Raw genomic sequence first — 26,668 nt, 5'->3', positions numbered from 1 at the left:
ATGGTGAGTAGAAAACAGAGACAAGTGATAATGTTCCAAGTTGTTTTGAAACTCTTCCCACAGGTGCTTTCAACTAATAAAGTTAATGATCCATCACAGGTGCCTGCAACTTGGAAGTGACAGGAAGTCAGAAACACACACACACACACACACACACACACACACACACGTGTATGCGTGGAAGACTAATATCTGTTGTTTACTGGTGCAATTTCATATTACACTACAGATTTTCTTTTTTTGTGGTATTTAAATCCAGTAACCTTTTTCTTCACAAACTCTCAAAAGGAATCAAACCTGTTAATTTAGCAGTGGTTTCGCAAAACATCTACACTACTCCGTCTCAGAACAATCAATGTCCTCAGTGGGATTTTGAACATGACTCAAAATGAATGTGAAACCATGGTAACGAACCATAGAATAACTCTTGAGCGCACGCTGCCCAGTGAATCACAGAGCAACAGTCACTGTAGGCGACGCCTAAATTATACTGCTGCTTTCTCTTCTCCTGAGCTTCAAGGATGTTTCAGAGAGCTTAGAAAGGTTCCTTGCCTCCACCTTATTCATCCATAATGTTGCCAGTGAGTTGTAACGAAATGTTTGGTATTAAATTATTTTCCTCTGCCGTTTTCAACAGCTGGAGAAGAAGGAAGTGACCCCTCCCTTCAAGCCTCAGATAACTGACGACTACGGCCTCGAAAACTTTGACACCCAGTTCACCAACGAGCCAGTGCAGCTAACACCAGACGACGAGTAAGTCTGCGGTCTCACACCAGCATGTGATGCTCAAGTTTCACCTAAAGGATACCTTCTGGCTTCTAAAGCTAGGCCTGGAAGGTAGCTGAGCTAGTTTCTTTTTGTTGGTTGTGTTAAATTAGGGTTTTTCAGAAACAAGTTTGAAGAGCCATGGCCTAAACATTAAAGACACAGCATCATTTAGAAAGGGTTAGTGAAGCAGAGACAACTAAAGGGAAATTTAAAGCTGTCTGTGGACAAATTAATTGAAATATACACCTCGTCATGAGGGTGCAGATCTAGAACTTTCTAGTGGCTGGTTAGACTGGCCCAGTAGAGGGCACTTTCATCTGGTCTGTTCCTGTCTGGTCTGGTCCGGTCCTCTTTGATCTGGTCTGTTCCTGTCTGGTCTGGTCCGGTCCTCTCTGATCTGGTCTGTTCCTGTCTGGTCTGGTCCGGTCCTCTCTGATCTGGTCTGTTCCTGTTTGGTCTGGTCTCTACTGGTCTATCCTTTGCACCATACTGGAGCTCCAGGCTCTGAGTTCCAGGTGGATCATTCTGGGGTCTCATATGGTTGATGTGTTTAGTTCCAGGTTCCATGCGAGGCACAGGTTGGAGATCTCTGATAGAGATCAAGGCACAAATAATTGTTTTGTCCTTACTGAAAACAAATAATAAAAAATACATATCCTGTATATCCTTCTGTGTTTTACATCCATAAAATACTTATTTCTAAGAAAGAGAAGATAGACATGTTCTTACAGTTACTATACACTTCTTTTGATGATTTAAATGCGGACATGTTGCCCATAAGGATTTGAATAAATCTTTGTTTTAGATTAAATGTATGATAATTAGCTGAAAAGATTTGTCATGACTACATAGCGTTCTACTGATTCTCTGTAGCCAGGCTATGATAAACAATCACAAAATTGTTTCCATGCGCCTTTGCAGATGGTGCCAGCAGATATTACTGGCATTATGTTTGTCAACAATTTTATTGAAGTCCATCATGGATACATGTATCTGATGCTGAGGCTCTTGTTTTGAGCTAATCTTGAAAAATATGAGATCTCAATATAAGGTCTCAATCTGAGATCTCAATATGAGGTCTCAATCTGATACTCCAAAAAACTCAATCAGATGACATGTTTATAGGACAGATCCCTGCATTATTGCTACCATCAGTTCTACAGTGTGCAGCTACTGTAAGCCGGTCTCGTAGAGTAGACGGCATCTTCAAAACCAAGCTGTGTTGGAGGAAGGGGGGGGGACTCATTAAAGAGGTGGCGAGGGTGCACACTCTCGTCTGAGCTCATTTGCGTCGGGCGGGATTTGACGTTGGCCCCCGTGACAGTCTGCGGCTTACCGTGGAGGGCGAGGCAGGGGAGGGGGAGGGGCAAGCATGGCAGCTCTTTGCCAGTTCAATGGGGGAGAGATCTCAAGCCGGCTTCAAACGGCGCACAGCAGCCACTGGTACTTCAAAAGGAAGAGAGGCACTGCTGTTTCTTTCTCCTTCTCTCTCTTTTTCTTTTTTTTCCGTTGCTCAGGAGAGAGGGGGTGGCGTCGCCTACTCCTACTGAGAGAAGGGAGGGAGGTCATGTAAAAAGCACCCCCTCCTCTCCCTCCGCCGCTTGTGTGATGGGCTTGGCAGACGAAAAAAGAAAGTGAGAGACAGAGAGAGAGAGCTGAAGGGGGGATGAGAGAAACTCCATGTTAGAGATTTAGTTAGTGGCATCAGAATCTTGGCTTCCTTAGGGCCCTGAAAGAGGGAGACTGAGAATTGAATTAATTTCAGGAGTACCCTGACTTTGTTAGTATGACTTCACCAGTCCTAGAAAATGAAAGGCAATGTCAGAATTGAGGTAAGATGACACAGTCTCACCTGTCATGGGTCCAAGGAAAGCCACAGCAATCACAGGACTCCTGCATTGTAAGAAAGGCGTGAAAATGTTATGCATTTCTCCACTGGACTTCAGGTTATTTTTCTGTGACAAGGTTAATTCCATTCATGACTCATATTTCCGTGGCTGTGTAATTAATGTCAAATACGCATTTAGCAGTCTGTCCTTCAACCTCTTCACCCATTGAGGAACACCTCCCAGCCTGTTGCTCTGCTATCTCCATCCATATTGTTTTCCTCTTTTCATTTCATGCTCCCTGAATGTCTCCATTCCTTCCCTTTATCCTACATCTTTTTTTTTCTCACACGCTTACACACCCACAACCGCTTCTCTCTCTCTCTGTGTGCTCTTTTGCTTGCATCTGGTTATGCTTTCAAGCCATCTCTGGAAAAAGGGGCAACATTTGTGCTAGTGAACACACTGTTTGTTTTGGTCTGCTCCCAAACCTTCTCTCTCCTCCTTCTCCTTCTCTCTCTCCCTCTCTCTCCTTCTCTCTCTCCCTCTCTCTCCTCTCTCTCTCTCTCTCTCTCTCCTCTCCTCTCCTCTCCCTCTCTCTCTCTCTCTCTCTCTCTCTCTCTCTCTCTCTCTCTCTCTCTCTCTCTCTCCCCCCTCTCTCTCTCTCTCTCTCTCTCTCCTTCTCTCTCTCACTCTCTCTCTCTCTCTCTCTCTCTCTCTCTCTCTCTCTCTCTGTGTGTCTCTCTCTCAGGTTTCCTTTCTGCGGTCTGCTTTTCTTTGCTCTTCTCACAGCATCACTCTGGCACTCTGCTCTTTGGCTCTGCTTTGACAGTGTTACTATAGTTGTCTATATAAATGTATTTGTTGACATCTATATTTGTGTTATCAGGGTGAATTTTGAGAGTAAAGGTGATGAGGCATTAGGGTGCAGTCAGAGAGAGGGTATGTTGGGTGTATTGAGTGTAGGGGATAGATTATCAGGTGGGTAGCCAGCAGATGTTCTGAAGCTTTACGCCATGCACTGGGCAGGTGGGATGGATACCTTTTCTGTCCCATCGGTCCTTAAGTAAAAACTCGACCAGGCCACCAGTTTTAACCTGAATAACTTGAAAACACATCACAGTGGCTTTATCCCTCCCCCCTCTTCCCTCCACTCACACTCACTTTCCTAGGAAGTATGGTTAGCCCTCTTTACCATGGCAGATGAGGAAAAAGCCTGTAGCTGTTGGAGAGGCAGCAGCAACGGGAGTACATTTATTTTTACTCCGCCACTCAAGACCCGGTCACACGGCCCCGCTTCATTTAGCCATGATTACCGCTTTGTTAATGGAAAAGGCATGCCGAGAACAGAGCAGGGGGATTCAGAGTTGTACTACTGATTACTCTGTCATGTTCTCTCTTTTCCTCTCATTTTAAGCACAAAAAGCTGTTGTTGTTTTTTGTTGGGATTTAGCTAAATGTATTAAAACAAATACTTGTTCTAGAACATTTAGACTAGAATATTATTGTCTGTGTTGTAGGACAGATGGTATCCAGTAAGGGACCTTCTCTGTTTTTGTTGTTGATGTGGTTTAAGTTTACTGGTGGTTTAGTGACACAAATGACAACCAACCAAGCGTCTGTCTCTGAAATCCCAAAATGGCGCAGAGGCACACAATCTGGGAAAACATAGCAATGCTAATTGTCATTCTTGTTCTTTCTCCTAGGGACGTCATCAAAAGAATAGACCAGTCGGAGTTTGAGGGATTTGAGTACATCAACCCATTGCTGCTATCCATGGAAGAGTCTGTATGAAGGAGAGACACGCCCACTCCTTCACCTACCTACTGTACGTCTGTCCAACCCGCTGTCTCAGCCAAAATCAACTAGAGACTCGCCTAGCAGAGGACTGTGTGATGGAGGGAGGAAAAGGGAGGACAAACTTCCAGATCTGTGAACACAAGTGCAAGACTCTTTTCTTTGTTCGTGGATCCCATAATGCATTGCATCATTTTCATTGCAATGTTCCATGTTTGGAGGCATCAACAGTACGACACTGGAACACAGAACAGTCCACACAAACTGTTGTTGACTGTCCTCCTGTTTCTGTCTTTTTTCCGGAATCCCCCTTACCCGGAATCTGTTGTCAATGTGTCTCAGCACGACTGGCTGTGTAATTTGAACAGAAAGCTACTCTTCATTCTGTGCCTGCCATCGTAAAAGGATTTTAACCCTTCGCATCCCTGGATGAATATGACAGTTCTTCTTTAGAACTTGAAGTATATGTGCACTTTTTTTGTTAATTACTTCTTTTTTTTTATCTTGTAGGAGGCCCTGTCTCAAACAAAACCAGAATGTACAATGACGAAGGAAAAAATGCTAAGTTATTATGTATTATAATGTAGGTAGAGAGTCTAATTTGACGATGCCTTTTTATCGATGCAGAGTGGCATTTTCATTCATGACCATGGAATTAGATTTTTTTTCTATTCACAGCATTTTCATGAACTACAGGACAATATCTATCTGGGAGTCAAAACTTTTTATTTAAGAAGTGCCTCAAAGATCTGCTATTCATCATGTTCCTGATTGCACTTACCTCTTGTTCAAATACCCTTGACCTGCCCAGTTAAAGAGTAAGTCCGTAGACAACCATGGGAAGTCATACAGACCACAGTAGTCCAAAGGTTAAAAATGGAATGAATGAATTCACTTTAGGAGCACAGTAGCCAGACACATTTTTGATTCAAACATGGTTGAATTTTATCTTCTCAATCCAAATACAGTATTTGTAGAGCTACAATATACTATATTTAATGGGTTTTAATTTATTGGTTGACATACACTGCTGCACAAATTACCAACCATGTTTGATATCTGTTGCAAGCTGGTGAATTTAGACTTTGAATGCACAGTGATACACTGATTACAAATGCTAGTGAATGGAAATGGAGCTCTCAGAACTGACATCCTGGTGGTCAGCCTAGAAGGTTTTAACATCCACCAAGAGCCTTGCCAAAAGCCGAATGAACATGTCTAACACTGATACACACACCGTGCGTAAATGAGAAATGTGCTAGTCAAGTCTTGAAGTGCACAAAGTAAAGATCATTGCCCATGTAGAATCTTGGGAATGGTAGTATCATGAGAAACACATCTAATTAAATCATCCATGAAGCACAATGTACAGACATAAATGAATTATTCAACATTAGTACATTGATAAACCTTGTCCTCTCAATAAGAACAATTTGCTTCTGATTAATTCCATCATAAAAAATGAGCTTTTTAATTATACATTTTTGATTTGTTCTTAGAAAAAAATCCCACTTGAATGTGAATTATTTGATGAAATCTGATCCGTATTAAATTGATAACAGGGTAATAGGATTAATGAGTAAGTCCCCGTCAAAGGGTCTCAATTAGCTGCAAGGCCAATATGGATGAGGAAGAAGCAATGATGAATGGGGAAGATAGAAAGACTGAAGAGATAGCGTTAGCGTTGTAGTCTCTGATTAGTTGCCTCCACAAGAGGAATACACACATTCAACATGGTTCACAGGGACAGAATATCATTGAGCTCCCTTTTTTTCAAAGCCATTTCACTCTACTTGTTTCATATGTCACAGTGTCTATTTTATTCATACGGCTTGTTTTATTTGATATCTCTAGAAAAACATACACTTATTTCCTTGTGGGACCAACAGAAGAACTGGGAGTCGTTGAAATGATATCTAACAATACAGCAATGGTTACAAAAAAATCTGTAAAAAAAAGCTTAAAAAAAAATGCAAATCTGTAAGAAAAAAAGAATGGGGAAACAACTCTATTCAGTCCATAATTTTTGTGTTCTAATATATTTGCTGGTTGGATGTGCTTAATTCTGCTTTAACGCATCTCTGTAAATATCTGTAATTATTAAAAATGAAACAGGTTTTCTGTGAGCTGAGACCCTTTTTGTAAACCACAGCAGATTTATTTATTTTTTGCATTATCTGCGAAATCCTGGTGCTTATATCTCACATACCAGCATCTGTTGAATAACTAATGGGTAATTATCAACAAATACCGTCTTTAATACATTTCTTCTATAAATTAGTATCATCATTAGTAATCATGCTGACCTGTATACTGGTCATTCCATTTAACTCAGTGGTCACATTCACCTTTAAAATTACGAGATTGGACACATGAATCTAACAGTAACATTGTGTAAACTCATAGTCCTTTAAATGGATTTGGTGGAGCCAGTCTTCTATTGAATAAATGTAACCAATCTTGGGAGGTCCACTGAAGCACAGTCGAGACCACATGGATCACCATGCCATGTCGACATTCATCTCAGACAGACACTGGGCAAGATGGCTGTCACAGTCCATTTGAGTGAACCTATAGAGCAGAACATGAACAACAATAACAATTAGACATCAATGCTAACCCATGAAAGATAATGTCTAATTAAAAAACTGTATATTTGGTTGAATTAGGAATTTGCAAAACGCTTCCAACAGCAAGTTGCTATTTATATATCAACAAAGTATATGTTAAAATCATGCCCAATGATTTTAGCAACCAGCACAAAATTGGCTTAAAGATGTACAGCAAAGGCAAACAATATATTGGTGGCCTTTAACTCTACTCTTGAAAGCAAAATCTAAAACTAACTTTTTGAATGAATGGCAGTTTGGTGAAGTTTTTCTCCAGCAGACACCTTGGCTCCTCCGCCTGCTGAGCCCCTCTCACATTTTGGGTCTCATGTATTTTTTACCCTTTTTACTTACTCTCCTTTAGAGCCCCGCTGCGATTGACTTACTCCTCCTTTCCACCCCCCCACCCCCCATACTTTCTGCTTGAGGGTAATGTGCGGGAGACTGTTGAAAATATAAATTAAAGTAGAAATGTTAAGAACCCCATTGCCTAGAATAGTACATTCACACGTCAATACCCATACACACGTACCCAGATGGATCTTTTACAGCTAAGCCTCTTAATGTCTCTTCAGTTCTACACAGGTAGAAATAGGGGGTGTAGTCTTGAGACAGTAGAAAGCGAGAGAGATAGAGTGAAGATGGAGAGACCACTATCTATGACTGTCCTTGAGTTCCTTTAATTTCACATTCTATATCTGCACATCTCCAGACAGAGCTAGCCATTGTTCCTGGACAGGGCTGAGAGCACTCAAGAGTACAGCAGGGTTGTGTGGCCAGAGCCAAGGTACACACAGTTGGCTGAGGGGAGCAGGGTACGACGTAGGGCCAGACCCAGACCAGGCCCAGGCCAACACAAAGACCAGCTTGTTCAGAGAGAGAGGTTCTGGTCAAGAACCCTGCTTTTTTCACCCCATCCCTCACTCAGATCCTCTACTTTACCAAAACATCGCGTTGACTTTTTGACCCATTTCATCCAACGATTTACTGTCTTCTTTCTCCTCCTCATTATTGTATCCAATCTTATATCTGCCAATTTGTATGGATTAGGGAAGTGAAATGCTATTACCAACACACTTGTATAAACATAAAGCTGAAGTAGGTCTAAAATGTATTTAAATACTATACTGGATGTAGGGGAGATCAAATCTTGCATCAATCCCAAATGCAACAACTCCACCCCTTCATAACCCCAAGCTGAGGAAACATCATTAAGGGAGTTGAGAAGGGGAATGAGGGAAATGTCTAAAAAGGTAGAATTACAGAGAAGACACTTCTTGAATATTCATTAAAGAGAAATCATCTCCCAAACCAAATCACATATTTTTTTGTTGGAAGTTACAAAAAATAACCACAGAGAGACTGGGGAAAAACTGACAGACACAACAAAGACTGAGATAGAGACAGGAAGAGAGAGAGAGAGGGAGAGAGAGAGCAGATGAACATGTTGAATACAGAGTGGGTGAGGTGCAGCCCTTACCCAGCAGGGAACACCACCAGACACATGGGACAACTCTGTATGCCTCCTCTTCCTGCTGCTTCTTCACTTCCTCTACCCCTACCAGGATCAACTCCACAGCTCCCAGACACCACCCCCTCCTTCTCCCCTTTCCTCCTCATCTCCTCCACCCTCGTAGTGGCAGTGCAGCTGTCAGAGGCTTCCCCCCGGTGTGCAGGTAGCTGCCTTTTGATCAGACTCCCCTGTTCCTTCTCTTCCTCCACCTTTTTTTCATCGCTCCTGGATCCTGGTAATGATCCTCTCATCCATTGCTGTGTGGAGGGATGATGATTACTTTCAGGGAGTGATGTGGAGCGTGCATAGACTGTGTTGTGCTGCAATGTGGGGGGTCCTGTTTTTGCCATGTTGTCTTTTTTGTCTCCTCTCACCTTAAGGGTGGTCTCGGGTCCCCTTTCTTTGCTACTATTGTCCCTGGAGGTGTGGCCTTGCCCGGTGCTACTTGTGCCCTCTCCTGGCAAATACTGCTGACATGGTGTATGTTTCAGAAGACCAAGGGTGGACAATGTCTTCCTAGACTCTGCTGGAGCAGCTAGAGTCCTCTCTAGAGGCGGACTGAGATGGAGAGAGTCGGGTGGAGGAGAAAGGAAAACCACGGGAGGACATGGGGGAGGAGGTGGCTCGGGAAATGGAATCACTTCTTCACTGAGGTTGCACCATCTCCATTCACTAGGCTTGGGCTTACTGGATGTCTAGGACAAAAGGAGAGATGGGGTGATAATATGTGATAGACGATGGAAGGTGATAATGAGAGCAAACAGAGTCAGTGCAAGATGGAGAAGGGGGCGTTAGAGAGAAAACAACAGGCGGAAAGAGCAAGGCATTTTTTGGAAGATGACAGTAAATGTAGTGCATCCAAAAAAGGATTGTTAAAAAACAAACCAAAATATAGCTGGAAGTAGCGATGCAGGTTCCTCCGCAAAATGGCAAAATATTATAAAATGTACATTGTAGAAGGTCAAGAGTTGGACAACAAGAGAGCAAAATTACTTCATGTTTGGCAAACAACAACAGGCTGAATGGAGATTCAAACTCAAGAGCATGTGGTTGCAAGTCAGCCTCTCTATCCTCTCTGCTACACATCAACTGTTGCATTTATATGAATAGAAAAGGCAGAGTAATAGCTTTCGTCAGCTTTGGGACAAAGTTTAAGCAGCTGTAATTCAGTCATCTTTTGACATATCAAGGTGAAATTGTGTATGGTACTTCAGAACGATGTCATCCTGTTCAACTAAACAGAAATTCTGAATTATGACAGGCCCAAAGGCTGTTGCTGGATTTGAACCTATGACCTTGCACTTTGCAGTACACCATCTCTGACTATAGAGCTACTCTCAGTGTTGAGAATTATCATGGTCAGTTACTGTATAAAAAAAAGTCAGCTGTTTCTCCTGTGGCAAGCATTGTTGAATTACAGAAAACAGCTGTAATTCAATTATATTTTGAAATATCAAGGTGAAATTGCGTATGGTACTTCAAAGTGATGTCATCTTGAACTCTATTAGGTTTGAAAAACCATCAGTCAAAATTATATTTGATTTATTGACACAAAGATATTAAGGCAATGTATACATTTACATAAATACACCCCTTTCAGCCATTTTGTATTGCATTTCTTTTTCCATTTGACCCTATATAAAGATTGAATATGTAACAAATTTCAAGTCGATTGGATCTATGGTTCATGAGGAGAAGTTTTGAAGTTGTACCAAATTTGGACAGTACAGCTAAATCTATCATGGCGGACCTTATGGGTCTTTGAGGCTTTTTTGTTCCCCATGATAAATAAGGCATGCATACCAACTTTCAGGCATTTTGGAGTAATGGGGCACAGGGGAAATCACGTAGACTTTGGGCGTGGCTTATAGCGCCACCTATGGGTGTATGTGGGCTATTAGCGGTCTGGGAGTAGTGAGTGACCTTTTGCATCATTGGGCCAAATTTAAAAAAAATGGGGACAAGGACTTTTGGAGCTATTGAGCCATTTCATGGAGAAATATAATAATAATAGGAATACTAACAAAAACAATAGGTTCCCTCCTACCGGAGAAACCCTAAAAAGACTATGACAAGACTATCCCAAAGCCATAAGTAATTTCATTCAGTCTGGGCCATATGTCTGTCACATTAGCCTACTGCTAGCAAGCTAGCTCAGGGGGAGCATCAGGCTCATGCAAGGTCTTACTCCAAGTTGCCCCCAGAGTAAATTATTTACTGAATGTAAGGTTGAATCAGCTACCTGTCATAGTGATTGGTTCACATGCTGCGTATGACCCAGAACTGCCAGTGGAGTGCTCAGAGCTTGTAACAGCCAGGCTATGCCAGTCTGGACCACATCAGACATTTTGCTTAGGTCAGCAGCACAGAATGGGCTAACAAGCTGGCTTCTTTATACCTCTGTGAATGCTATAAAAGACATAGGCTATCATAATTTAATTTAATAATACAAAGTGTCATTGCCAGTTCATGAACATAAAAAGAGAAACTATCATGATCATTGTCACAGCAGAAATGGTCTGACAGACCTTTTTACATGCTACCTCTTCAGTAAACTAATTGTAGCGTTGCAATCCTTTACATGTCTGTAAAACAATTCCTAATATTTGATGGCATATGTACGAAGGAAGGAAGGACATGACATACTATTAAGGTCGCTGGAAGATCTGGAACTGGACCCCATGACTCTGATTCGAAACACTGCAGAGCAGATTTGAGAGAAATGGTCCACAAACGTTCTACCCCAGACAGGTCATCCCTGACCCACCATTCATGTGCGTGAACAGCCGACCTGCAAAAGGTTATCAAGCTTAGGTTATCAAGTTACCATTGTATCTGCAATATCGTGGTCATCAAACTAGAAAATAGAATTGCCAGTTAGTGTCTGGTTTAACCCTCGTGCTGCCTTCGGGTCACATGACCCAAAGGTTCATAATGAACCATCGTTGTGTTTACCCAATTTTACCCAATACAAAAACAAATTAAAATAATTTTCTTTTAACCTTTGCAATGTGGGGGGTCTGAGACAGCCTAGCTGTTAAAAGAAAATGCTTCACTTTGTCTTTGTATGCAGTAAATCTGTCGCAATACGACGGTGGGTCACAATGACTGATGGGTCAGAATGACCCGAAGATAACACAAGGGTTAATGCTGGATAAGCTTGAACTTGATGTGTAACATTAGAAACTTTTAATCGTTACATTACCTATTTGCTTCGCAGCCCTCGGACGATTTATTGTAGATTACAAGTTCTGTTAGGCAAGGATCGGTTAACAGCTTTTTTCTTTTAAACCTAGATTTGTTATATTCTTCTGCCATATTAACATTATAAAATGAAAACGTCTTCTTCGACACTTGCCTAAGTGTACAATATTATTTCCCTTCTGTAGTTAGATTTTCGCGCCAGCATGGATTAAAATTACTTCCGTATTTTCTGCTGACGTCAACGCGTGGACGCAAACAAGCTACTGTGTTTCTGTGATCGTTTATAACAGACTACTTTGTAACTTGGGCTGGAATACGGAAACTTCTGAAACATATTCTGTTTCTAAACTTGTAGCTGATTCATGCAGAGCTGAACACAAAGATTACTGAAACATGAAATGAGACCTATATTTAGCCTACTTAACTTCAGATTGATGGCATAGTGGTTCCAACATGTCTGTGCATTCAGCACTTGTTTTATCTTTATACCTTCAATAGGCCTAATACCTAATATTTGATTTGCCGCAATAACTTTCAACAATTAGCCGACAACTGATTGTGACACATAGGCTACATAGGAGATGGAAAGTTGTGATAATAAAATGGTGGTGGGAATCTTTTGGATACATATCGAGGACCTATGAGCGGCAATAATTATGCAATGGAAAAGACAAGGAAAACTGGAAAGAACGGAAGGAAACGAGGAGAGAAAGTAGGCAAACAGAATAACAACACTATGAGAAAATCTGGCACTTTAAAACAGGTGAGGCCAACTCTGAAACAGTGCCCTAGAAGATGAGTATTCCAGAAGGCTAGATTGCTGACACTGGGTAAGTCCTTTTTCACCACAGAGGAGGAAAGCACAAAAGCAGACCTGTGGGTGCCTGGTGCTACGCTGGGAAAAAGCGGCATGGCGCCTTAGTCCTGGAAAGAAAGGTTATGTCATTTAGGAGTTTTGGTCCAATGTTGTGCACTGTCTCCATGGTTACAGGAAGGAGGTTGGAGGGGTATAAAAATAGCATAACCATGTAGTTTCCCAAAAGCCAACTCACTCCCAAAAGAGCTCACTTCACCTAAGAGAGAAAGCGGTGTTGAAAACCTAAGAGAAAGACGTCAAGACAGACAAGACAGACAGACACAGGTGGGTAGGTAGTAAGTAGGTAGAGAAAAGAGAAGAGGACCGTTCCATCTTGAGAGTAGGCTATATTAATCATTAAAGAGAGGAAGAGACGCTTTTTTGGCGCACAGCACTCCGCTGTCTGTCATGCTTGGTCTTGATAGGATGTCGGTCTGCAGTAAGTATGCATGTGCCGCGTCTCACTTGTATCCATTACCCGCTCACTACCAATACTCCCTCCTTATGCAGTTATGCCAGTGTAACAGGACACTACTCTTGCTTTTTGGCCAGCAGATCCCAGCGCTGGTATAGGGCCCTGAGCCAAAGAGATAAAGGCCGAGGTCGCTTTCATTCTTTTAAAAGAGTATCGCGAGCCACCATTTATAAGACATAACATAGCCTATGGAACACCTTCACCAAGTATAGCCGATAAATATAAAAACACATAAAATATTATCTACAGTACATCTATAGCCTACGTGTTATCTTATTAATATCCCCTCCCAAGGGTTCTCTGTTTGCCTTATGGTTGCAGTTGCATTCCCCTTTGACTAGAGGGAGCCACAGGAACGATGAACATTTCGTTTCAACAAACGTTTCGTTTGACCCCAGATAAGACCATACTGTACTATATTTGATTGGAAGACCCCCCTCCCCCCCCCACACACACACTCAAAGTTTTTCTGTCTAGTATAAATGTAACTATGACACTGCCTTTGTGAAATTCTTACGTTATAATATAGGCGATATTTAGGCACTTGCTGGTGTAACGGTTAGGACTGAATTAATTAAAAGATTCATCGTTTGTTTATTAACTGCTTACCTAAAACACAAAGTGGAAATATAGCATGAAAGGGATAGGCACAATGTAGGCTAGTGCGTAATAAGTGGTGTGGACCTAACCTAACCCCCTTATAGTTGGACTAATAACAATCCTTAATGTTATTATCAATGAATATCAATAAATGAATACCGATATATTGGTAGCATATAAAAGCATAACATTAAATTGTAATTAAAGGCTAATTATGTACAGGTCCGGTAACTAGCCTATTAATTTGTTATACTTTGTTGCTAAATGAATACATGTAAAATGAACAAATGTAAATGTAATGTTTTGAGTTGTTACACGCCCAAACGGTGTTAGGCCTAGCCTATAACTTAGGTAGGCTACTTAATGCAATTATACCGGATCAAGAAAATAACTTGTGGTCCGTCATTTAATGTGTATTTTAAAAGTCTTAACTCTTTCGATTACAGTCGTGAAACAAATTGTTCATATAAGCTCGGTGCGTTTTTCGCTTTTGCAAAGGCTGCACATGGCGGCAGTAGTGGGGGAGTGACGGCTTGTTCTTGGAAGAGCCAGCCTGCGGAGTCAGTCACATTCTTGGCTGGGATTCAATGACTGAGCCAGACACACACAAACACTGAGAGAGCGGGGTTGCGACGGAGGGAGAGAGAGAGAGAGAGAGGGGGGGGGGGGGGGGGCGAGTGAGTGAGCGAGCGAGAGAGAGAGCGCAGCCCAGCTCACAGACTAGTCATCTCCACACAGGCAAAGCGAACTGCGGGGGCAGACAGAGTACATGCGTCGGGCACTACTGCAGTAGCTTTTTCGACAGCGAAAGGAGACCCAAAATGATTTCGTTGTATTTTATTCTGTATTCGTAACCTTCAGAGATCAGACTGTGTTCATTTCGAATACTTTTCTTGAAAGGGCAACTTTCCTTTTTTGTGGAGTTAGCGGGACGTTTTTAGATATGGACAGTCGGGAGTCTACTGCAGGAGAAAACTCGCCGGTGTCACCAGTCGCCTAGTCAAATGTGTAAGAAAGTCACTGTCTAGGACTTGTTTCTGTGGATATTTGATGAAGCGCTTTCTGGCATTTGCTAATTCTGGGAGACCTTGGAATTACAAGGAACTGGGACCTATCTTGGCATCAAATTGTTTTAGTTACCCACTGCTGAAAGGAATTGCAGCTTTCAAAGTAGTACGAGAAACATGGAGACTGTAACTCGGCAGAGCTTCCAACCTCACCCAGGACTGCAACAAACTCTGAAGCAGTTTCATCTTAGTTCTATGAGCTCCCTCGGCGGACCAGCGGCATTTTCTGCTAGATGGCAACATGATCTTCTGTTTAAGAAAGATGGGAAAGAACCTGAGCCCGTCTTGCATTTGCCAATGCAGCCGCCGCCAGTGATGCCAGGGCCCCTGTTCATCCCCTCTGATCGCTCCACCGAGAGGTGCGAGACTGTCCTGGAGAGCGAGATCATCTCCTGTTTTGTGGTCGGCGGCGAGAAACGGCTGTGTCTTCCGCAGATCCTCAACACCGTCCTACGGGATTTCTCCCTCCAGCAGATCAACTCGGTGTGCGACGACCTCCACATCTATTGCTCCAGGTGCACAGCGAATCAGCTGGATATCCTAAAAGTCATGGGGATCCTGCCCTTCTCCGCGCCTTCATGCGGTCTCATCACCAAAACTGATTCCGAGCGCTTGTGCAATGCCCTGATTCACGGGGGAACGTACCCGCCGCACTGCAAGAAAGAGTTTTCAGGTTCTTTGGAGCTTGAGCTTACAGAGAAAAGCTTCAAAGTGTACCACGAGTGTTTCGGAAAGTGCAAGGGTCTTTTCGTCCCCGAGCTGTATACCAGTCCGAACGCAGCATGCATCCAATGCATAGACTGCAGACTCATGTACCCGACTCACAAGTTTGTGGTTCACAGCCACAAATCCTTGGAAAACAGGACTTGCCACTGGGGCTTCGACTCAGCCAACTGGAGGGCATACATTCTCCTGGGCCAGGATTACACTGGGAAAGAGGAGAAGGTGCGCTTGGAGCAGCTTTTGGACGAGATAAAAGAGAAATTTGACTTCGCTAACAAATACAAGAGGAAAGCATCCAGGGTGAGTAGTATAGGCTACAAGTTATCCTTCATTAATTTGCATATACTAAGTAATTTCCTGAACTATTGCATTGTATCCATGTAGTGAAGCCTATATGCAGCGTTCTGTTTACATGATGTCGAGGCCAGTGTCTGGTTGCAGGATTTAGTTAGGCTACTGTTGTTCACATATTGCTGCTAATTGTCCGCAAATGACAACAACACGCCTCTGGTGGTCATAAAATCATTACTTGTCCATGAAACACCTCCACGGGTGTGAAAGGCACAACTTGATTAGTGATTGGCTAGTATAAGCCTAATACAGTTACACTGAGCAACACATTGTCATCAATGAACGATGAACCGATCATTCATCATTCCACCATATCATTCGGATACGAAAGGATAAAAAAAAGAATTTGGTCTAAATTTGAAAAAGTTAGTAAACTCCTCCAGTTCGGGTTACGTTTGCTTTGCCTCCTCAAATTTTAAGTTCTGCAGCAGACTGGCACGATCTGCCACTCATCCAATTCGCACTTCGCAGTGTATTCAGCCCATGTTCTCGGATCTGTTCGATCCGTCGTTATCTCAGGTACTTGAAGGTGGATGTGTTTTAATGAGGGACTCTGCCATGCGTAATGGCGAGCTGCTTAGCACGTTTTTGCTCCCAGGGGGTGGTCGGCGGCTGGAGTTTTATTTGAGCGAGATATGCCGATTGTTGTGTCTGCCTTGAGAGACCATTACAGTTTAGACGCCTACCTTGTCAGCAGAATTACGCGCCTAATGTCTGTCTGGTGTATTTGCGGGTAGATAGGTCACACTGAGTGGATCGTTGTATTGTGCAGTGTTGAAAATGTGACATTTTACTGAATATATCTCGGTGCGTAATGTTCTCTTTCATTACTAACTTTTAGCATGTGAATGAGAAGACGAGGGAGGTGATTTACATGCGTTTAGGACGCATGATTCCTCTAGTATCGAGTTCCCTCAATGGTATTCATAGATGGACTCGATGAGCCACCTAAATGAAGGGGAGGGAAAGCTTATCAAACATGCTTGCGGCTCTATGTCACTTGGTCTACCGTGCCACCCAAGCTCACCTTTTTGGATAATTGAATTCTGTAAAGACTTTGGGGGGCCTCCTCCTAACCCTGACTTCTACATTGGGATTCTGGGGCTTTCAGCAGACAGTGCTCTGATTGTGAGCCTATGGAGGGATTAAAGTATGTGCTATGGGGACAGTGGGGAGGGGGAGGGGGGCAAACCCCCTCAGCTCTCTTCCTCCAAATGAGACTGATAAAGGACCCCCCCCCCCCCTTCCACAAATGAAAGGCCAGTGCGGTCATTTGCATGAACTGTTACACATGAATAGAGTTGATGAAGCAGGGATAGGAGTATTGTGGTGGAAACATAATATGATCCCAACAAAGGGGGGCATTCACCATCCCCCCCACAAACACACACACATCGACCAACCCACCCACCCACCCACCCACCTCACACACACACACACACACACACACACACACACACACACACACACACACACACACACACACATCCACCAACCCACCCACCCACCCACTCACCTCACACACACACATACTGTCTTCCCTCCCCCCAATTACCTACTCATCTACTATTTGGCGTTATTGGAGGAGAAGGGTGTAAGGGGTTAGTAAGAATGCCTGGAGACTTGTTGGTGGGTCACACAAACAAAGTGGAAGTGTTTACAAACAGGTCCTCACAATTCTCTCACTACAGATTTAACATTCAACAGCGCTTGTATGGGGCTTAAAGAGTGCTATGGCTGGCCATGGGCAGTGAGCACCAACTCTTGGCACTCGTCTGTATTTAGACTCAAGTGGGGACCTCAAGGACCCCCACTTTAGAAGCCCCCTTCTACATTCATAAGGGTTCACAGGATGCCTGTGTGTTACCAGTTGGTAATAAGAGCACTTGTTTGAGTAGCTTCAAAAAATGTGGTCATGTTTTATGCAACTTGGTAAAAGCAATGCAAATGAAGGAATATGTGCAGAGTTGGACTTCGCTAAAGTTATGGCTAGAGAGCTTTCCTTTGTCAGCACATTGTAATCAGGGAGCTACTTTGAAATATTCTAGGAAGTAGGCAATAGACTGTTAGGGTTTATTGGACTTTATATGTAAGACATGCTTATCTATGAAATGGACAAAAAAAACATATTTGCATGTTGTGGGAGGTTCAAATGGGTGGATTTTTAATATTAATACATGTATTATGTTAGTGTGCGCTGCAGTCTTACAGTCAGAGACAGGAAGTGAAGGACTTCCCGTCTTTCAAGACACCTTATGTGTGAGGTCATGGGCACAATGCACAGCGATCTGGGTATTAGCTAACAGTCCTTTAGGCAATGGAGGTACAGGCTACACAGACAAGCACCCTTTATGAATCTATTGCAAGTGCATTTGTATCCGAGTTGCAGTATTGACTGTGTGAATGTAAACAATGGTGGGTGAGTAAGTGCAGTGAACTATTGAATGGGTTCAAAGTTTACTAGCAGGGTGTGGAGCAGTTCTTTAAGTTCACCATGCCAGCGTTGGCTTGCTTTATTATGGTTTCTGGCTGGTACACATGTGGGTGGCAAACATAATCAGTGGCTTTCCGCATAAGGATGTTTAGATAAGGATTGTGGCTGCAGTTTTAGTAGGTCACTAACTTTTATTTGGCTCCAGAGATGATGTGATTTAGACACAATCCATCTGCTCCAAGCAGATAGGAAGGATGACGGGGCTGAGAGAGTTTTCTTACTTAGCCATTCAGAGCCTAACAGACAATTACTTTATACTATTTGGACCAGCAACCAAACATTTTGCTGCGATTAGCAAACAATTGATTGGGCTTTCAAAGGTATTCCAACATTTATCATTTTTGCATGTAGCTACCTAATTTGTAAGGTCAATTGAACCATCAGACCCAGATGGACATGTTTCAGACAAACACCCTGCTGGATAAGGAAGCAGACAAGCAGCAAATGCTAGTTAGTCTGAGGCCGGGCTGGGTTGCGACAGTGGCTACATACCAGACCAGCCACTCCCTGAGAAAGGAGAAGAGAGAAGGACACATTACGCAAGTGTCTAATGAAAACAGTTCTGAAAGGGCATGAATAAAACATGTTTCTGCACCTGTGTGTGAGTATAACCAAACCTCACACAGGTTTACCTGCCTTTACGCTCCCCCTCCTCTGGACAGGAAAATCAAGTAGTTTTTCCTCCATGTTTAATTGCTGGTGGCGAATGTCTGAACTGTCAAATAGCCCAGTTCAGACAGACATAAGTGGCATACCGTGAATAGTGTATTCTGGTGGTTAGAGAAGAAAAAAAGATTTGCTCATTTTACTTATGCAAACACAATTGTTAGTTTGGAGTTAACATTTCTTAATTGCTGGAACTCTAAACTAGGTTTCATTTTGATATTGGACTGTCAAAGTGTGCTCTTAAATTGCAGGCAAAAGTGCAGAGAGACAGAAATTCTTTCAGGAGAAGCAAGGCTCTGTCTGCAAGTCAGCCCTTTGCAAGTAGGTTGGGACCTTGTTATTCTTTAAGCAATGCACCAAAGTGTGGCTCCTGTCCAGCCATTTCACAGAGGCTGAAACTTCCTCTAAACTTCCAGTGCCCAAAAATGTCCTGGTGCACACTGGGATATCTGGCCTCCAGCTGAAGGGGCCGCTTGTTGGAGGAGGGGGGAGGCAGAGGAAGTAAACTCCCTGAGGGAATATGAGGCTATGTCCTGTTTCATATGCAAGACACAGCCCCTTGCTAAGCCCTCTGACAGCAAGCCATGTCCACTCTGTGGACAGCACAACAGCTGGTAGCCATGCATATCAATGGCCGCAGAGAATATCCCCTTCGTCTCTTTCTCCTTCTTTCTTTATGGAAAATGTGATACAGACTCCGCTTTAAAACCACTTTCTGTTGCTCTATATTAAACGTTTTGGTGTTTCGTCATGTGTGGATTGCTTTGTGTACAACTGTGCGATGTGTAGTCTGTACACACAAGAAATCATAATTTTCGCCAGCTTGCCCAAATAATTAATTAGGAAGTCGCTAATTAAATTAGACCTAGCTAAATGAGTTTGGTTCTTACCCTGCTCCATCTTAGTAATCCTGCCAGACTTTGTCATCTTACATACAGTCATGTCTGTCTTTTCTTTTGATAGACCTCTCTAAATGGTCAGTTGGATCAATGTAATATTGACAGCTTGGACTTACTGTGTGAAGAAAGGCTCTGAGTTATGTACGGTAAATACTGGTAAAAATGGATGATATTATTATCATCAAGTCAGAATTTGACTAACGTTTTTGCTACAGTTAATGCCCATGTCTATGTAATTGATTTAGCTTTGCTATAGTTCTGTGGATATAGTGAGCTGCTTCAATGAGGACGTCTTCCTTTGACAGACCCACAGGGATAGACTCCATACTGATAAACAGATGCTTCTGCAAGAAAGATAAGGACAATGGAAACCTCCTTTAACCATTTGGACTATAATTGCTTTGTAGCTTGAATGATATGCAAATGCAAGTCAATTAAGAAGGTTTTTTTTCTAATTAGCAGTTAAGTTTGTGTGTGAAGAGACATCCACTAATTATTTGCCCCATGCATGGTTCATTTGCAGAGCTTGGATTTTTGTCGCTCTTTCAAGCGGCAAACCATCCAAAGAACCACCGTTATTTTGCTACTCCCACCCTCCCAATAAAACAGCAGGAAAGAGAAGAAAGTCATTTTTAGATCTGCTCCGAGGCTCCCTGGCTAGAAAACTTTGAAGGAATCGTGCCGTAGAATGAAAAGTATTCATGTTGTTCAAACAAACACAAAGACAAAAGAAGAAAATACAGAACCATGTATGACGAGCCAGAGAGCCAGAGAATTACAGGTGACACACTTAACTGTACGTGTCTGGGAAATTCTTCAAAAGAGTGTGAAAAAGATGGAGAATAGAAGAGATGTGATCATTCCTTTCATATCTTCCCTGCCGGCAGCTGATTCCATTCAAGCTCTTTAAAGTCAAAGCCTTAAAAAGGAGGGATTCTCTCTGTTTTGGCTGGTTTGTTCAGACGGAGGCTTAATCAGGAGTTCAAAGACACATCTGAAAACAATCTAGGTAGCTTCTTTCAGGGTGGTGGTTATTTTCACTTTCTTTGATTGGGCGCACAGTATACACAGCAAGGTAGTGTATGTACTGCACCACACACACACACACACACACACACACACACACACACACACACACACACACACACACACACACACACACACACACACACACACACACACACACACACACACTCTTGCACTAACACGGACGTCCTCCCTCCACCACCCTTGTGGATTAGCACCAACCCTGCAGACATACATGGAAAAAGCAGAAGTTGCAACCCCCCATCACAGGGCAATGTCTAGCCTCCCTCTCCTCCTCTGTGGCCCTTCCCCTCCCCTGCCTCCCAGCCTCTGGATCCGTCAGGAGCGTCTGCACATGACTAATGGAAGGCACTGCGTAGGGCTCTGTGATCATGGAGACAGAGGGGGCTGGAGAGTACATTGATGTACCTGCTGGCTGTAAGGCGGGGCTGGGGGAGTGGAGGAGACCATGTGTGGAGAGATCCCCCTCCCTTCTTAAGTATGGAGACGGTTGGAGTGCTTGTCTTGCCTTGGTACCCTGTGTGTGACCGGGCTGTCTGGTCCTGTTTGGGAAAGAGGTTCTAAATGGTGCATGCCAAGTTCAGAGTGAATGTGTTCAGGAATAAAGAACCTGCACGCAAATCAACCTCACTTAAGCCTTTTTCCTTGCTTAGTGAACTTCTTGTGGTGTTGTTCACAACCTTCCGATGGAGCAAGAAGTTCCACTTAGCATGGCAGTGCAACCTGGGGCATGCCCCGGTACATGCAGTCGTGACATCACACGAGAGAACCCAATGACTTCTCTTTGCTTTCGTGTGAAAAAAACGGTTTTCAGTTGGTTGGCACAATTTGATGACACCGACAGACTGCCGGGTAGCGAACGACAATGTTTCGATTTTTTTCATGGCTATTCATTATTGATGGTAGATTACCGTAGACGGCAAGGGCCTCCGTGTTTATTTAATGAGATAGACTGTTTGCAGGGGGACTTGGGGTTTGAAGTATTCATTGGCACACATGGCCCTGCAATCCCAACTATTGCTTTAACTAGACATCCCCAACCTCCTTCCATGAACTCATAGCATCATCCAACAAGCGTCCGCTTAGAGAATCAATGACACTCAGAGACCGGCCAGTTATTGGGTTTAATTCACATATGCATGCCCGGGCAGATTTTAAATCAAGGATGATGATTTTAACCCATGTAGCTAAGCCACAGACCTTGTAGTAAGAAAAGCTTTTTGTAGTAAAGCATTCTGTTACAGAGAGTCTTACTGTAGTTGTTTTTCACACACAGGAAGAAGATTCTGTTTGTTTTGACTCGCAGGAACATATTGCAGTAAATCATAGTTCTAAAAATGAGATGGCATCCTTTTCTGACGCTTGTGTCTGGGTATGTATGTGTGGATAAAGATAGATGCGGTGATGGTGATTGTGGTGTACTTGTGTGTCTGGTATGCAGTGCTTGCTCTGTTTAGGAGGGGTTCAGACCATAAACGTGTATGCTGTTCTTTAAACAAGAGAGGTCATACAAATAAGGCATTTTTCACATTCAAATCACCATCAAATTACATTTACGATCCTTTACTGTAAATTTATCTCTGCTTTGTCATTGTGCTGGTCAATCATGGTATCTTTCCAGTTTGTGTTAGTGACGAGTATGAATTTATAGAGCTTTAATTGTCCAAGCCTGTGTGGGTTTTATGTAAAGTGCAGAAGGCAGTGGATTTCTGTGGATACAGGATACAGACAGAGTGTGAGAGAGTAGTCGGGGGACATGGCTGGCTGGATGGGGGCTGGCCGGGGGATGGGGGCTGGCCGGGGGATGGGGGCTGGCCGGGGGATGGGGAGGCGACTTTTCTGCTGCCTCAGCCCAGGACCTCTCTTTTGTGTTGGTGACGCCGGGCCTTTAGATCGTCCCAGTGTTTGGAGGAGCAGCCTGTCACATGACCCCCAAAATGATGACCCCTCTCACCTTCTCTGCTCTTTCAGTCCCGTCAGCCTATCACATGCCTTTGAGCAGCTCCCTCAAGGCAGATGTCTGATGAAGGAAGTCAAACATGCACACACGCACACACACACACACACGCACGCACACACACACACACACACACACACACACACACACACACACACACACACACACACACACACAGCAACACACACAGCAACACAAACACTAATCTAAAGAAAAATTCTTATATATCTGTCACATTAAATACACTTTTAATAAACGTTAGACTCTTTTTACCGCTGAAAGGAAGGCTGTTTTAACACTCATATAATTATCTAATGTTTACTTAGCCAAAATCTCAATGTGAGGCGCAAGGGAACATTTGAATAGGAATGGGCTATTCTGCCTCATTTAGTGGGTGATTGTGCGTGGGCAAGTCTGTGTGTGTGTGTGTGTGTATATCTGTTTGTGTGTATAACTGTGTGTGTTTGTGTCTGTGTGCATGCTTGTTTTATGCCTGGATCAGCTGTGGGAGGAGATTAGCATGAGCTCACTGCCTACTCATTTCCATCCCCATCTGTCTGTCTCCCACGGTGACGGGGCTTCGACTCCTCTCCGCACACCACCCCCACCTCGCCTCCACAACGCCTCCTGCGAGATCCCTGGAATCAAAACACAGACAGACAGACCGACACGCACACACTCCCCCGCCCCACCCACCCACACACCCACACACACTTGCAGTCACCCTGTCAGGTGTGCTGGTGTGGTATAACTCACAACACAGCAAACAGACAGGAGACAGGCTTGTTCCTCCCCCCTCCTCCCTCCCCCCCAGGTCTAATGCTAAAACCCAATCCTGAAGTCTGGCTAATCTTGTTGCAGATTGAACTAGCACATTGAAACTGGAGGACGACAAGACAAGAGCTTTGCAGAGAGCGTATCTATATACCTCAACTGTCTGTTTACATTTACATGTAGTCATTTAGCAGACACTCTTATCCAGAGCGACTTACAGTAAGTACAGGGACATTCTCCCTGAGGCAAGTAGGGTGAAGTGCCTTCCCCAAGGACACAACGTCATTTTGCACAGCCGAGAATCGAACCAGCAACCTTTGGATTACTAGCCCAATTCCCTAACCGCTCAGCCACCTGACGCCCCTGTCTGTTATGGTAACAGTGGAGAGGCAATGCAGGGAGCTGCTAACAAGATGCTAATACAACATACAAATTAAGCTTCTGCTTTGGGCAAAGAATTTGAAATAGCGTGGTATATATTTACACGTACACACGTTTACATAAAACATTAAATATGTGGTCTGGGGATGTATCGAATAACCCACAGCCCCTCTAAAAGTCATGGTGTCAGCTGCCGCAATGGACATTTGGCCACCCAGCTGAGCGCCAGCCATTGAAATATGAAAAGGCCAGAGGTGTGTTCTGTTGTCGCCTCTTTGTTGAGGCTGCGTTGAATTGAAAAAAGGGAAAAAAGAACTGGCGCTGTTGCAGCCATGTCGAAGGGCAGCCCCCAGGAGCTCTGGGGGGTATTGTTTGGCAGGGGGAGGAGCAGGGACGGGTGTCTGGGGGTCAGCCCCTGCTCAACGGGGTTTGTTTGTTGACCTTTTGTCATCTTTTTTTTTTTTTTTTGCAAGTGGGCATCAGCTGGGATTCTGTGATGAGACAGAATGAGATGACAAGCCCCTCCCCCCGTCAGGTCATCAGGTCTCCCTGGAGGCTGACTCAGAGATGACTGTTCATTGTTGGAGCCCCCTCCTCTCCCTTGTCTCATCTCCTCTCTTCTTTCTTCGTCGCTAATGCTGACCATTGGTAGCCACTTATACCGATGTATAGGGCTAGTGTACTGAAGTAAGCTAACTTTGTGACACCTAATACATTTAATCCAAACCCTTCCATTACTGAGGTGAAATGAGAAAGGTCCCTAGCAACTCTGTTTTCCAAAAAAGAAACAGTGTTTATTTTTGGACTGCACGGGAAATGTGTAGTAAGTTCGCTTCCTTGTGTTTACTGGGCAGGGCAGAGATACAATCAGTAAACGTCAGTGATCTTTGCTCTGTTTAGTCTACTGACTCATTGAGATGTCTGGCTGCTCTGGGCTCTGCCAGGAGTGCTTGGGTTAACTTTACACAAGATTAATCCCACATGAGATGGACTTAATTGCCCTATCAATCCAACAAAGCATTTGTCCTAAACCTTGACCGGCGAGCATAAACTGCTTCTGTTGATTACCGTACATACTGTAATGTCTGGGCTGTTTAACAGAGACACAAATACACACAAATACACACACAGAGAAAGATAGAGGGAAGATAAAGTATACTGGTGGAAGCTCACACCACGGAATAGGCAATCACTTCCAGCCCATACCCCCCTAAGGCAGCTGAAATGAAAGGATCTCCTCTGCAAGCTGCCCGAGAATGTCACCAAGTCAACCTTAGCGGAGCCAGGTTATAAGGAAATCCACCACAGAATGGTGTGACCAAGAATGTAGTTTAGTTTGGTGCACCAACAGAGAGGAGAGAAGCAGCCGAGGTGTAGGTTGAAGTTGGGGTGGGAAATGTCAACCTAAATTGGAGAGCTAGACAGATTAGTTTATACTGCTGCCAGCGTGGCAGCATGAAGAAACACACTGGGCTGCCTGCCACACCTTGGCTGCAGTTTTACAGGAAGTGGAGGTGGTGTGTGTGGGTGTGTGTGGTTGTGTGTGTGTGTGGGTGTGCGTGCTGAGGCCTCAGTATTGGTGTGAGGGTTGGGCCCCACCGGCTCATTTTACTCCTGTGGAATGAAGTGTTGGAAACAATGGCTTATAATGTCATTAACATCCTAGCCCTAGGGTCTCTGGACATTCCTCCCCCCAAGTCACCCATCTCTTCAATTAATCCCATCCTAGATCCACTCTGGCAAATGAACTGGCGATGCAGATACTAAATAAAACAATGTGTTGAAAGTGGATCCCTCCTTCTGGCTAGGGCGTTTGCTTCTCAGGTTAAGGAAGTCGCCACAGCCCAGTCCCTATTTATTCCTCTCCTTATCTTTCACTTCTCTCTCTCTCTCTCTCTCTCTCTCTCTCTCTCTCTCTCTCTCTCTCTCTCTCTCTCTCTCTCTCTCTCTCTCTCTCTCTCTCTCTCTCTCTCTCCCTCTCTCTCTTCCCCTCTCTCTCTGCCTGTCCTCTGTTTCTCTACCTCTCTGAGCTCAAGTGAAACCCATTGATTTCTCGTCACAAACCCCTGCCCCCTCCTCCACTCATATAATCTCTCATTGTAAATTATACACACACTTAAACATGCAGAACCAAAATTGTTTATGCACATGCACTCTGATTTACTCACACCATATCAACGTACTCCTACACACACACACTCAGGCAGCGCACACACACAGAACAAACTGTAGTACTATTTAAACCCTTATAATTGATGTAATTGTAGATCTCTAGACAAGGAAATGTGTAGAATGTGTAACTGCCCCCTCCTACTGAAAACTACCTTTGAGTAGAAAGGCATTATTTTCACTGTCGGCCCCCTCTCCTCATTCTTCAAAGGGAGTCTGGGAGCTGCTGTCTTAAGCAGTAGGACATCTGTTTATATAATGCCTACTGCCATTTATACAGGCCCCTGTCAATCTGCCTCCACACGCGTGTGTGCCTGTGTGCGACAAACCAAGTTATTCCATCTGACCTCTACTCCTTCACAAGGATCATCTGTCTCATTTAATTTTGTGCACACACACTCACTCCACACACACACACACACACACACACATAGGTCAGGGCCTTTGCTGAACCTTGCCCTCGGGCCACACAGGCCTATCCAGCGACTGGGA

The 26,668-nt window shown here is 43.8% G+C and overlaps 3 protein-coding genes across 7 annotated transcripts in view; 2 read left to right on the top strand and 1 right to left on the bottom strand.

Moving 5' to 3' along the window:
* Positions 1-6,517, top strand: part of prkcz (protein kinase C, zeta) — a 54,572-nt gene extending 48,055 nt beyond the window's left edge. For all 5 annotated transcript variants that reach the window (XM_062459688.1, XM_062459689.1, XM_062459692.1 and 2 more), the window contains 2 exons: positions 638-753; positions 4,301-6,517. In XM_062459688.1, the coding sequence (XP_062315672.1) occupies positions 638-753; positions 4,301-4,388 (204 nt within the window). In that variant the 3' untranslated portion in view covers positions 4,389-6,517. The remainder of the gene's footprint in view (positions 1-637; positions 754-4,300) is intronic.
* Positions 6,197-12,000, bottom strand: si:ch73-70k4.1 (uncharacterized). Its single transcript, XM_062459693.1, has 4 exons — positions 11,719-12,000; positions 11,160-11,304; positions 8,481-9,208; positions 6,197-6,962 (listed from the first exon to the last, which is right to left on the bottom strand). Exons 1-4 carry the CDS (start codon positions 11,829-11,831, stop codon positions 6,890-6,892), a joined length of 1,059 nt encoding a protein of 352 aa, XP_062315677.1. The 5' UTR covers positions 11,832-12,000; the 3' UTR covers positions 6,197-6,889.
* A 2,379-nt stretch (positions 12,001-14,379) lies between these two features.
* skia (v-ski avian sarcoma viral oncogene homolog a) overlaps positions 14,380-26,668 on the top strand; it is a 58,753-nt gene continuing 46,464 nt past the window's right edge. Inside the window, exon 1 of the mRNA XM_062459687.1 lies at positions 14,380-15,738. Within this exon, the coding sequence (XP_062315671.1) occupies positions 14,833-15,738 (906 nt within the window). The 5' untranslated portion in view covers positions 14,380-14,832. The remainder of the gene's footprint in view (positions 15,739-26,668) is intronic.

This window comes from Osmerus eperlanus, chromosome 4 (assembly GCF_963692335.1).
Source record: "Osmerus eperlanus chromosome 4, fOsmEpe2.1, whole genome shotgun sequence".
In the NCBI taxonomy this organism is placed as follows: domain Eukaryota; kingdom Metazoa; phylum Chordata; class Actinopteri; order Osmeriformes; family Osmeridae; genus Osmerus; species Osmerus eperlanus.
Note: the sequence above shows the minus strand (reverse complement) of the source record. Positions and strands in the feature narration are given on the sequence as shown.

Excerpts from the sequence above, each read along its gene's own strand:
- si:ch73-70k4.1 (XM_062459693.1), bottom strand. The coding sequence starts at position 11,831 with ATGGCAGAAGAATATAACAAATCTAGGTTTAAAAGAAAAAAGCTGTTA. Across the intron at positions 11,305-11,718 it reads GAGGGCTGCGAAGCAAATAG|GTCGGCTGTTCACGCACATG; the intron begins GTAATGTAACGA and ends AACCTTTTGCAG. Across the intron at positions 6,963-8,480 it reads CTGGTGGTGTTCCCTGCTGG|GTTCACTCAAATGGACTGTG; the intron begins GTAAGGGCTGCA and ends TCTGCTCTATAG.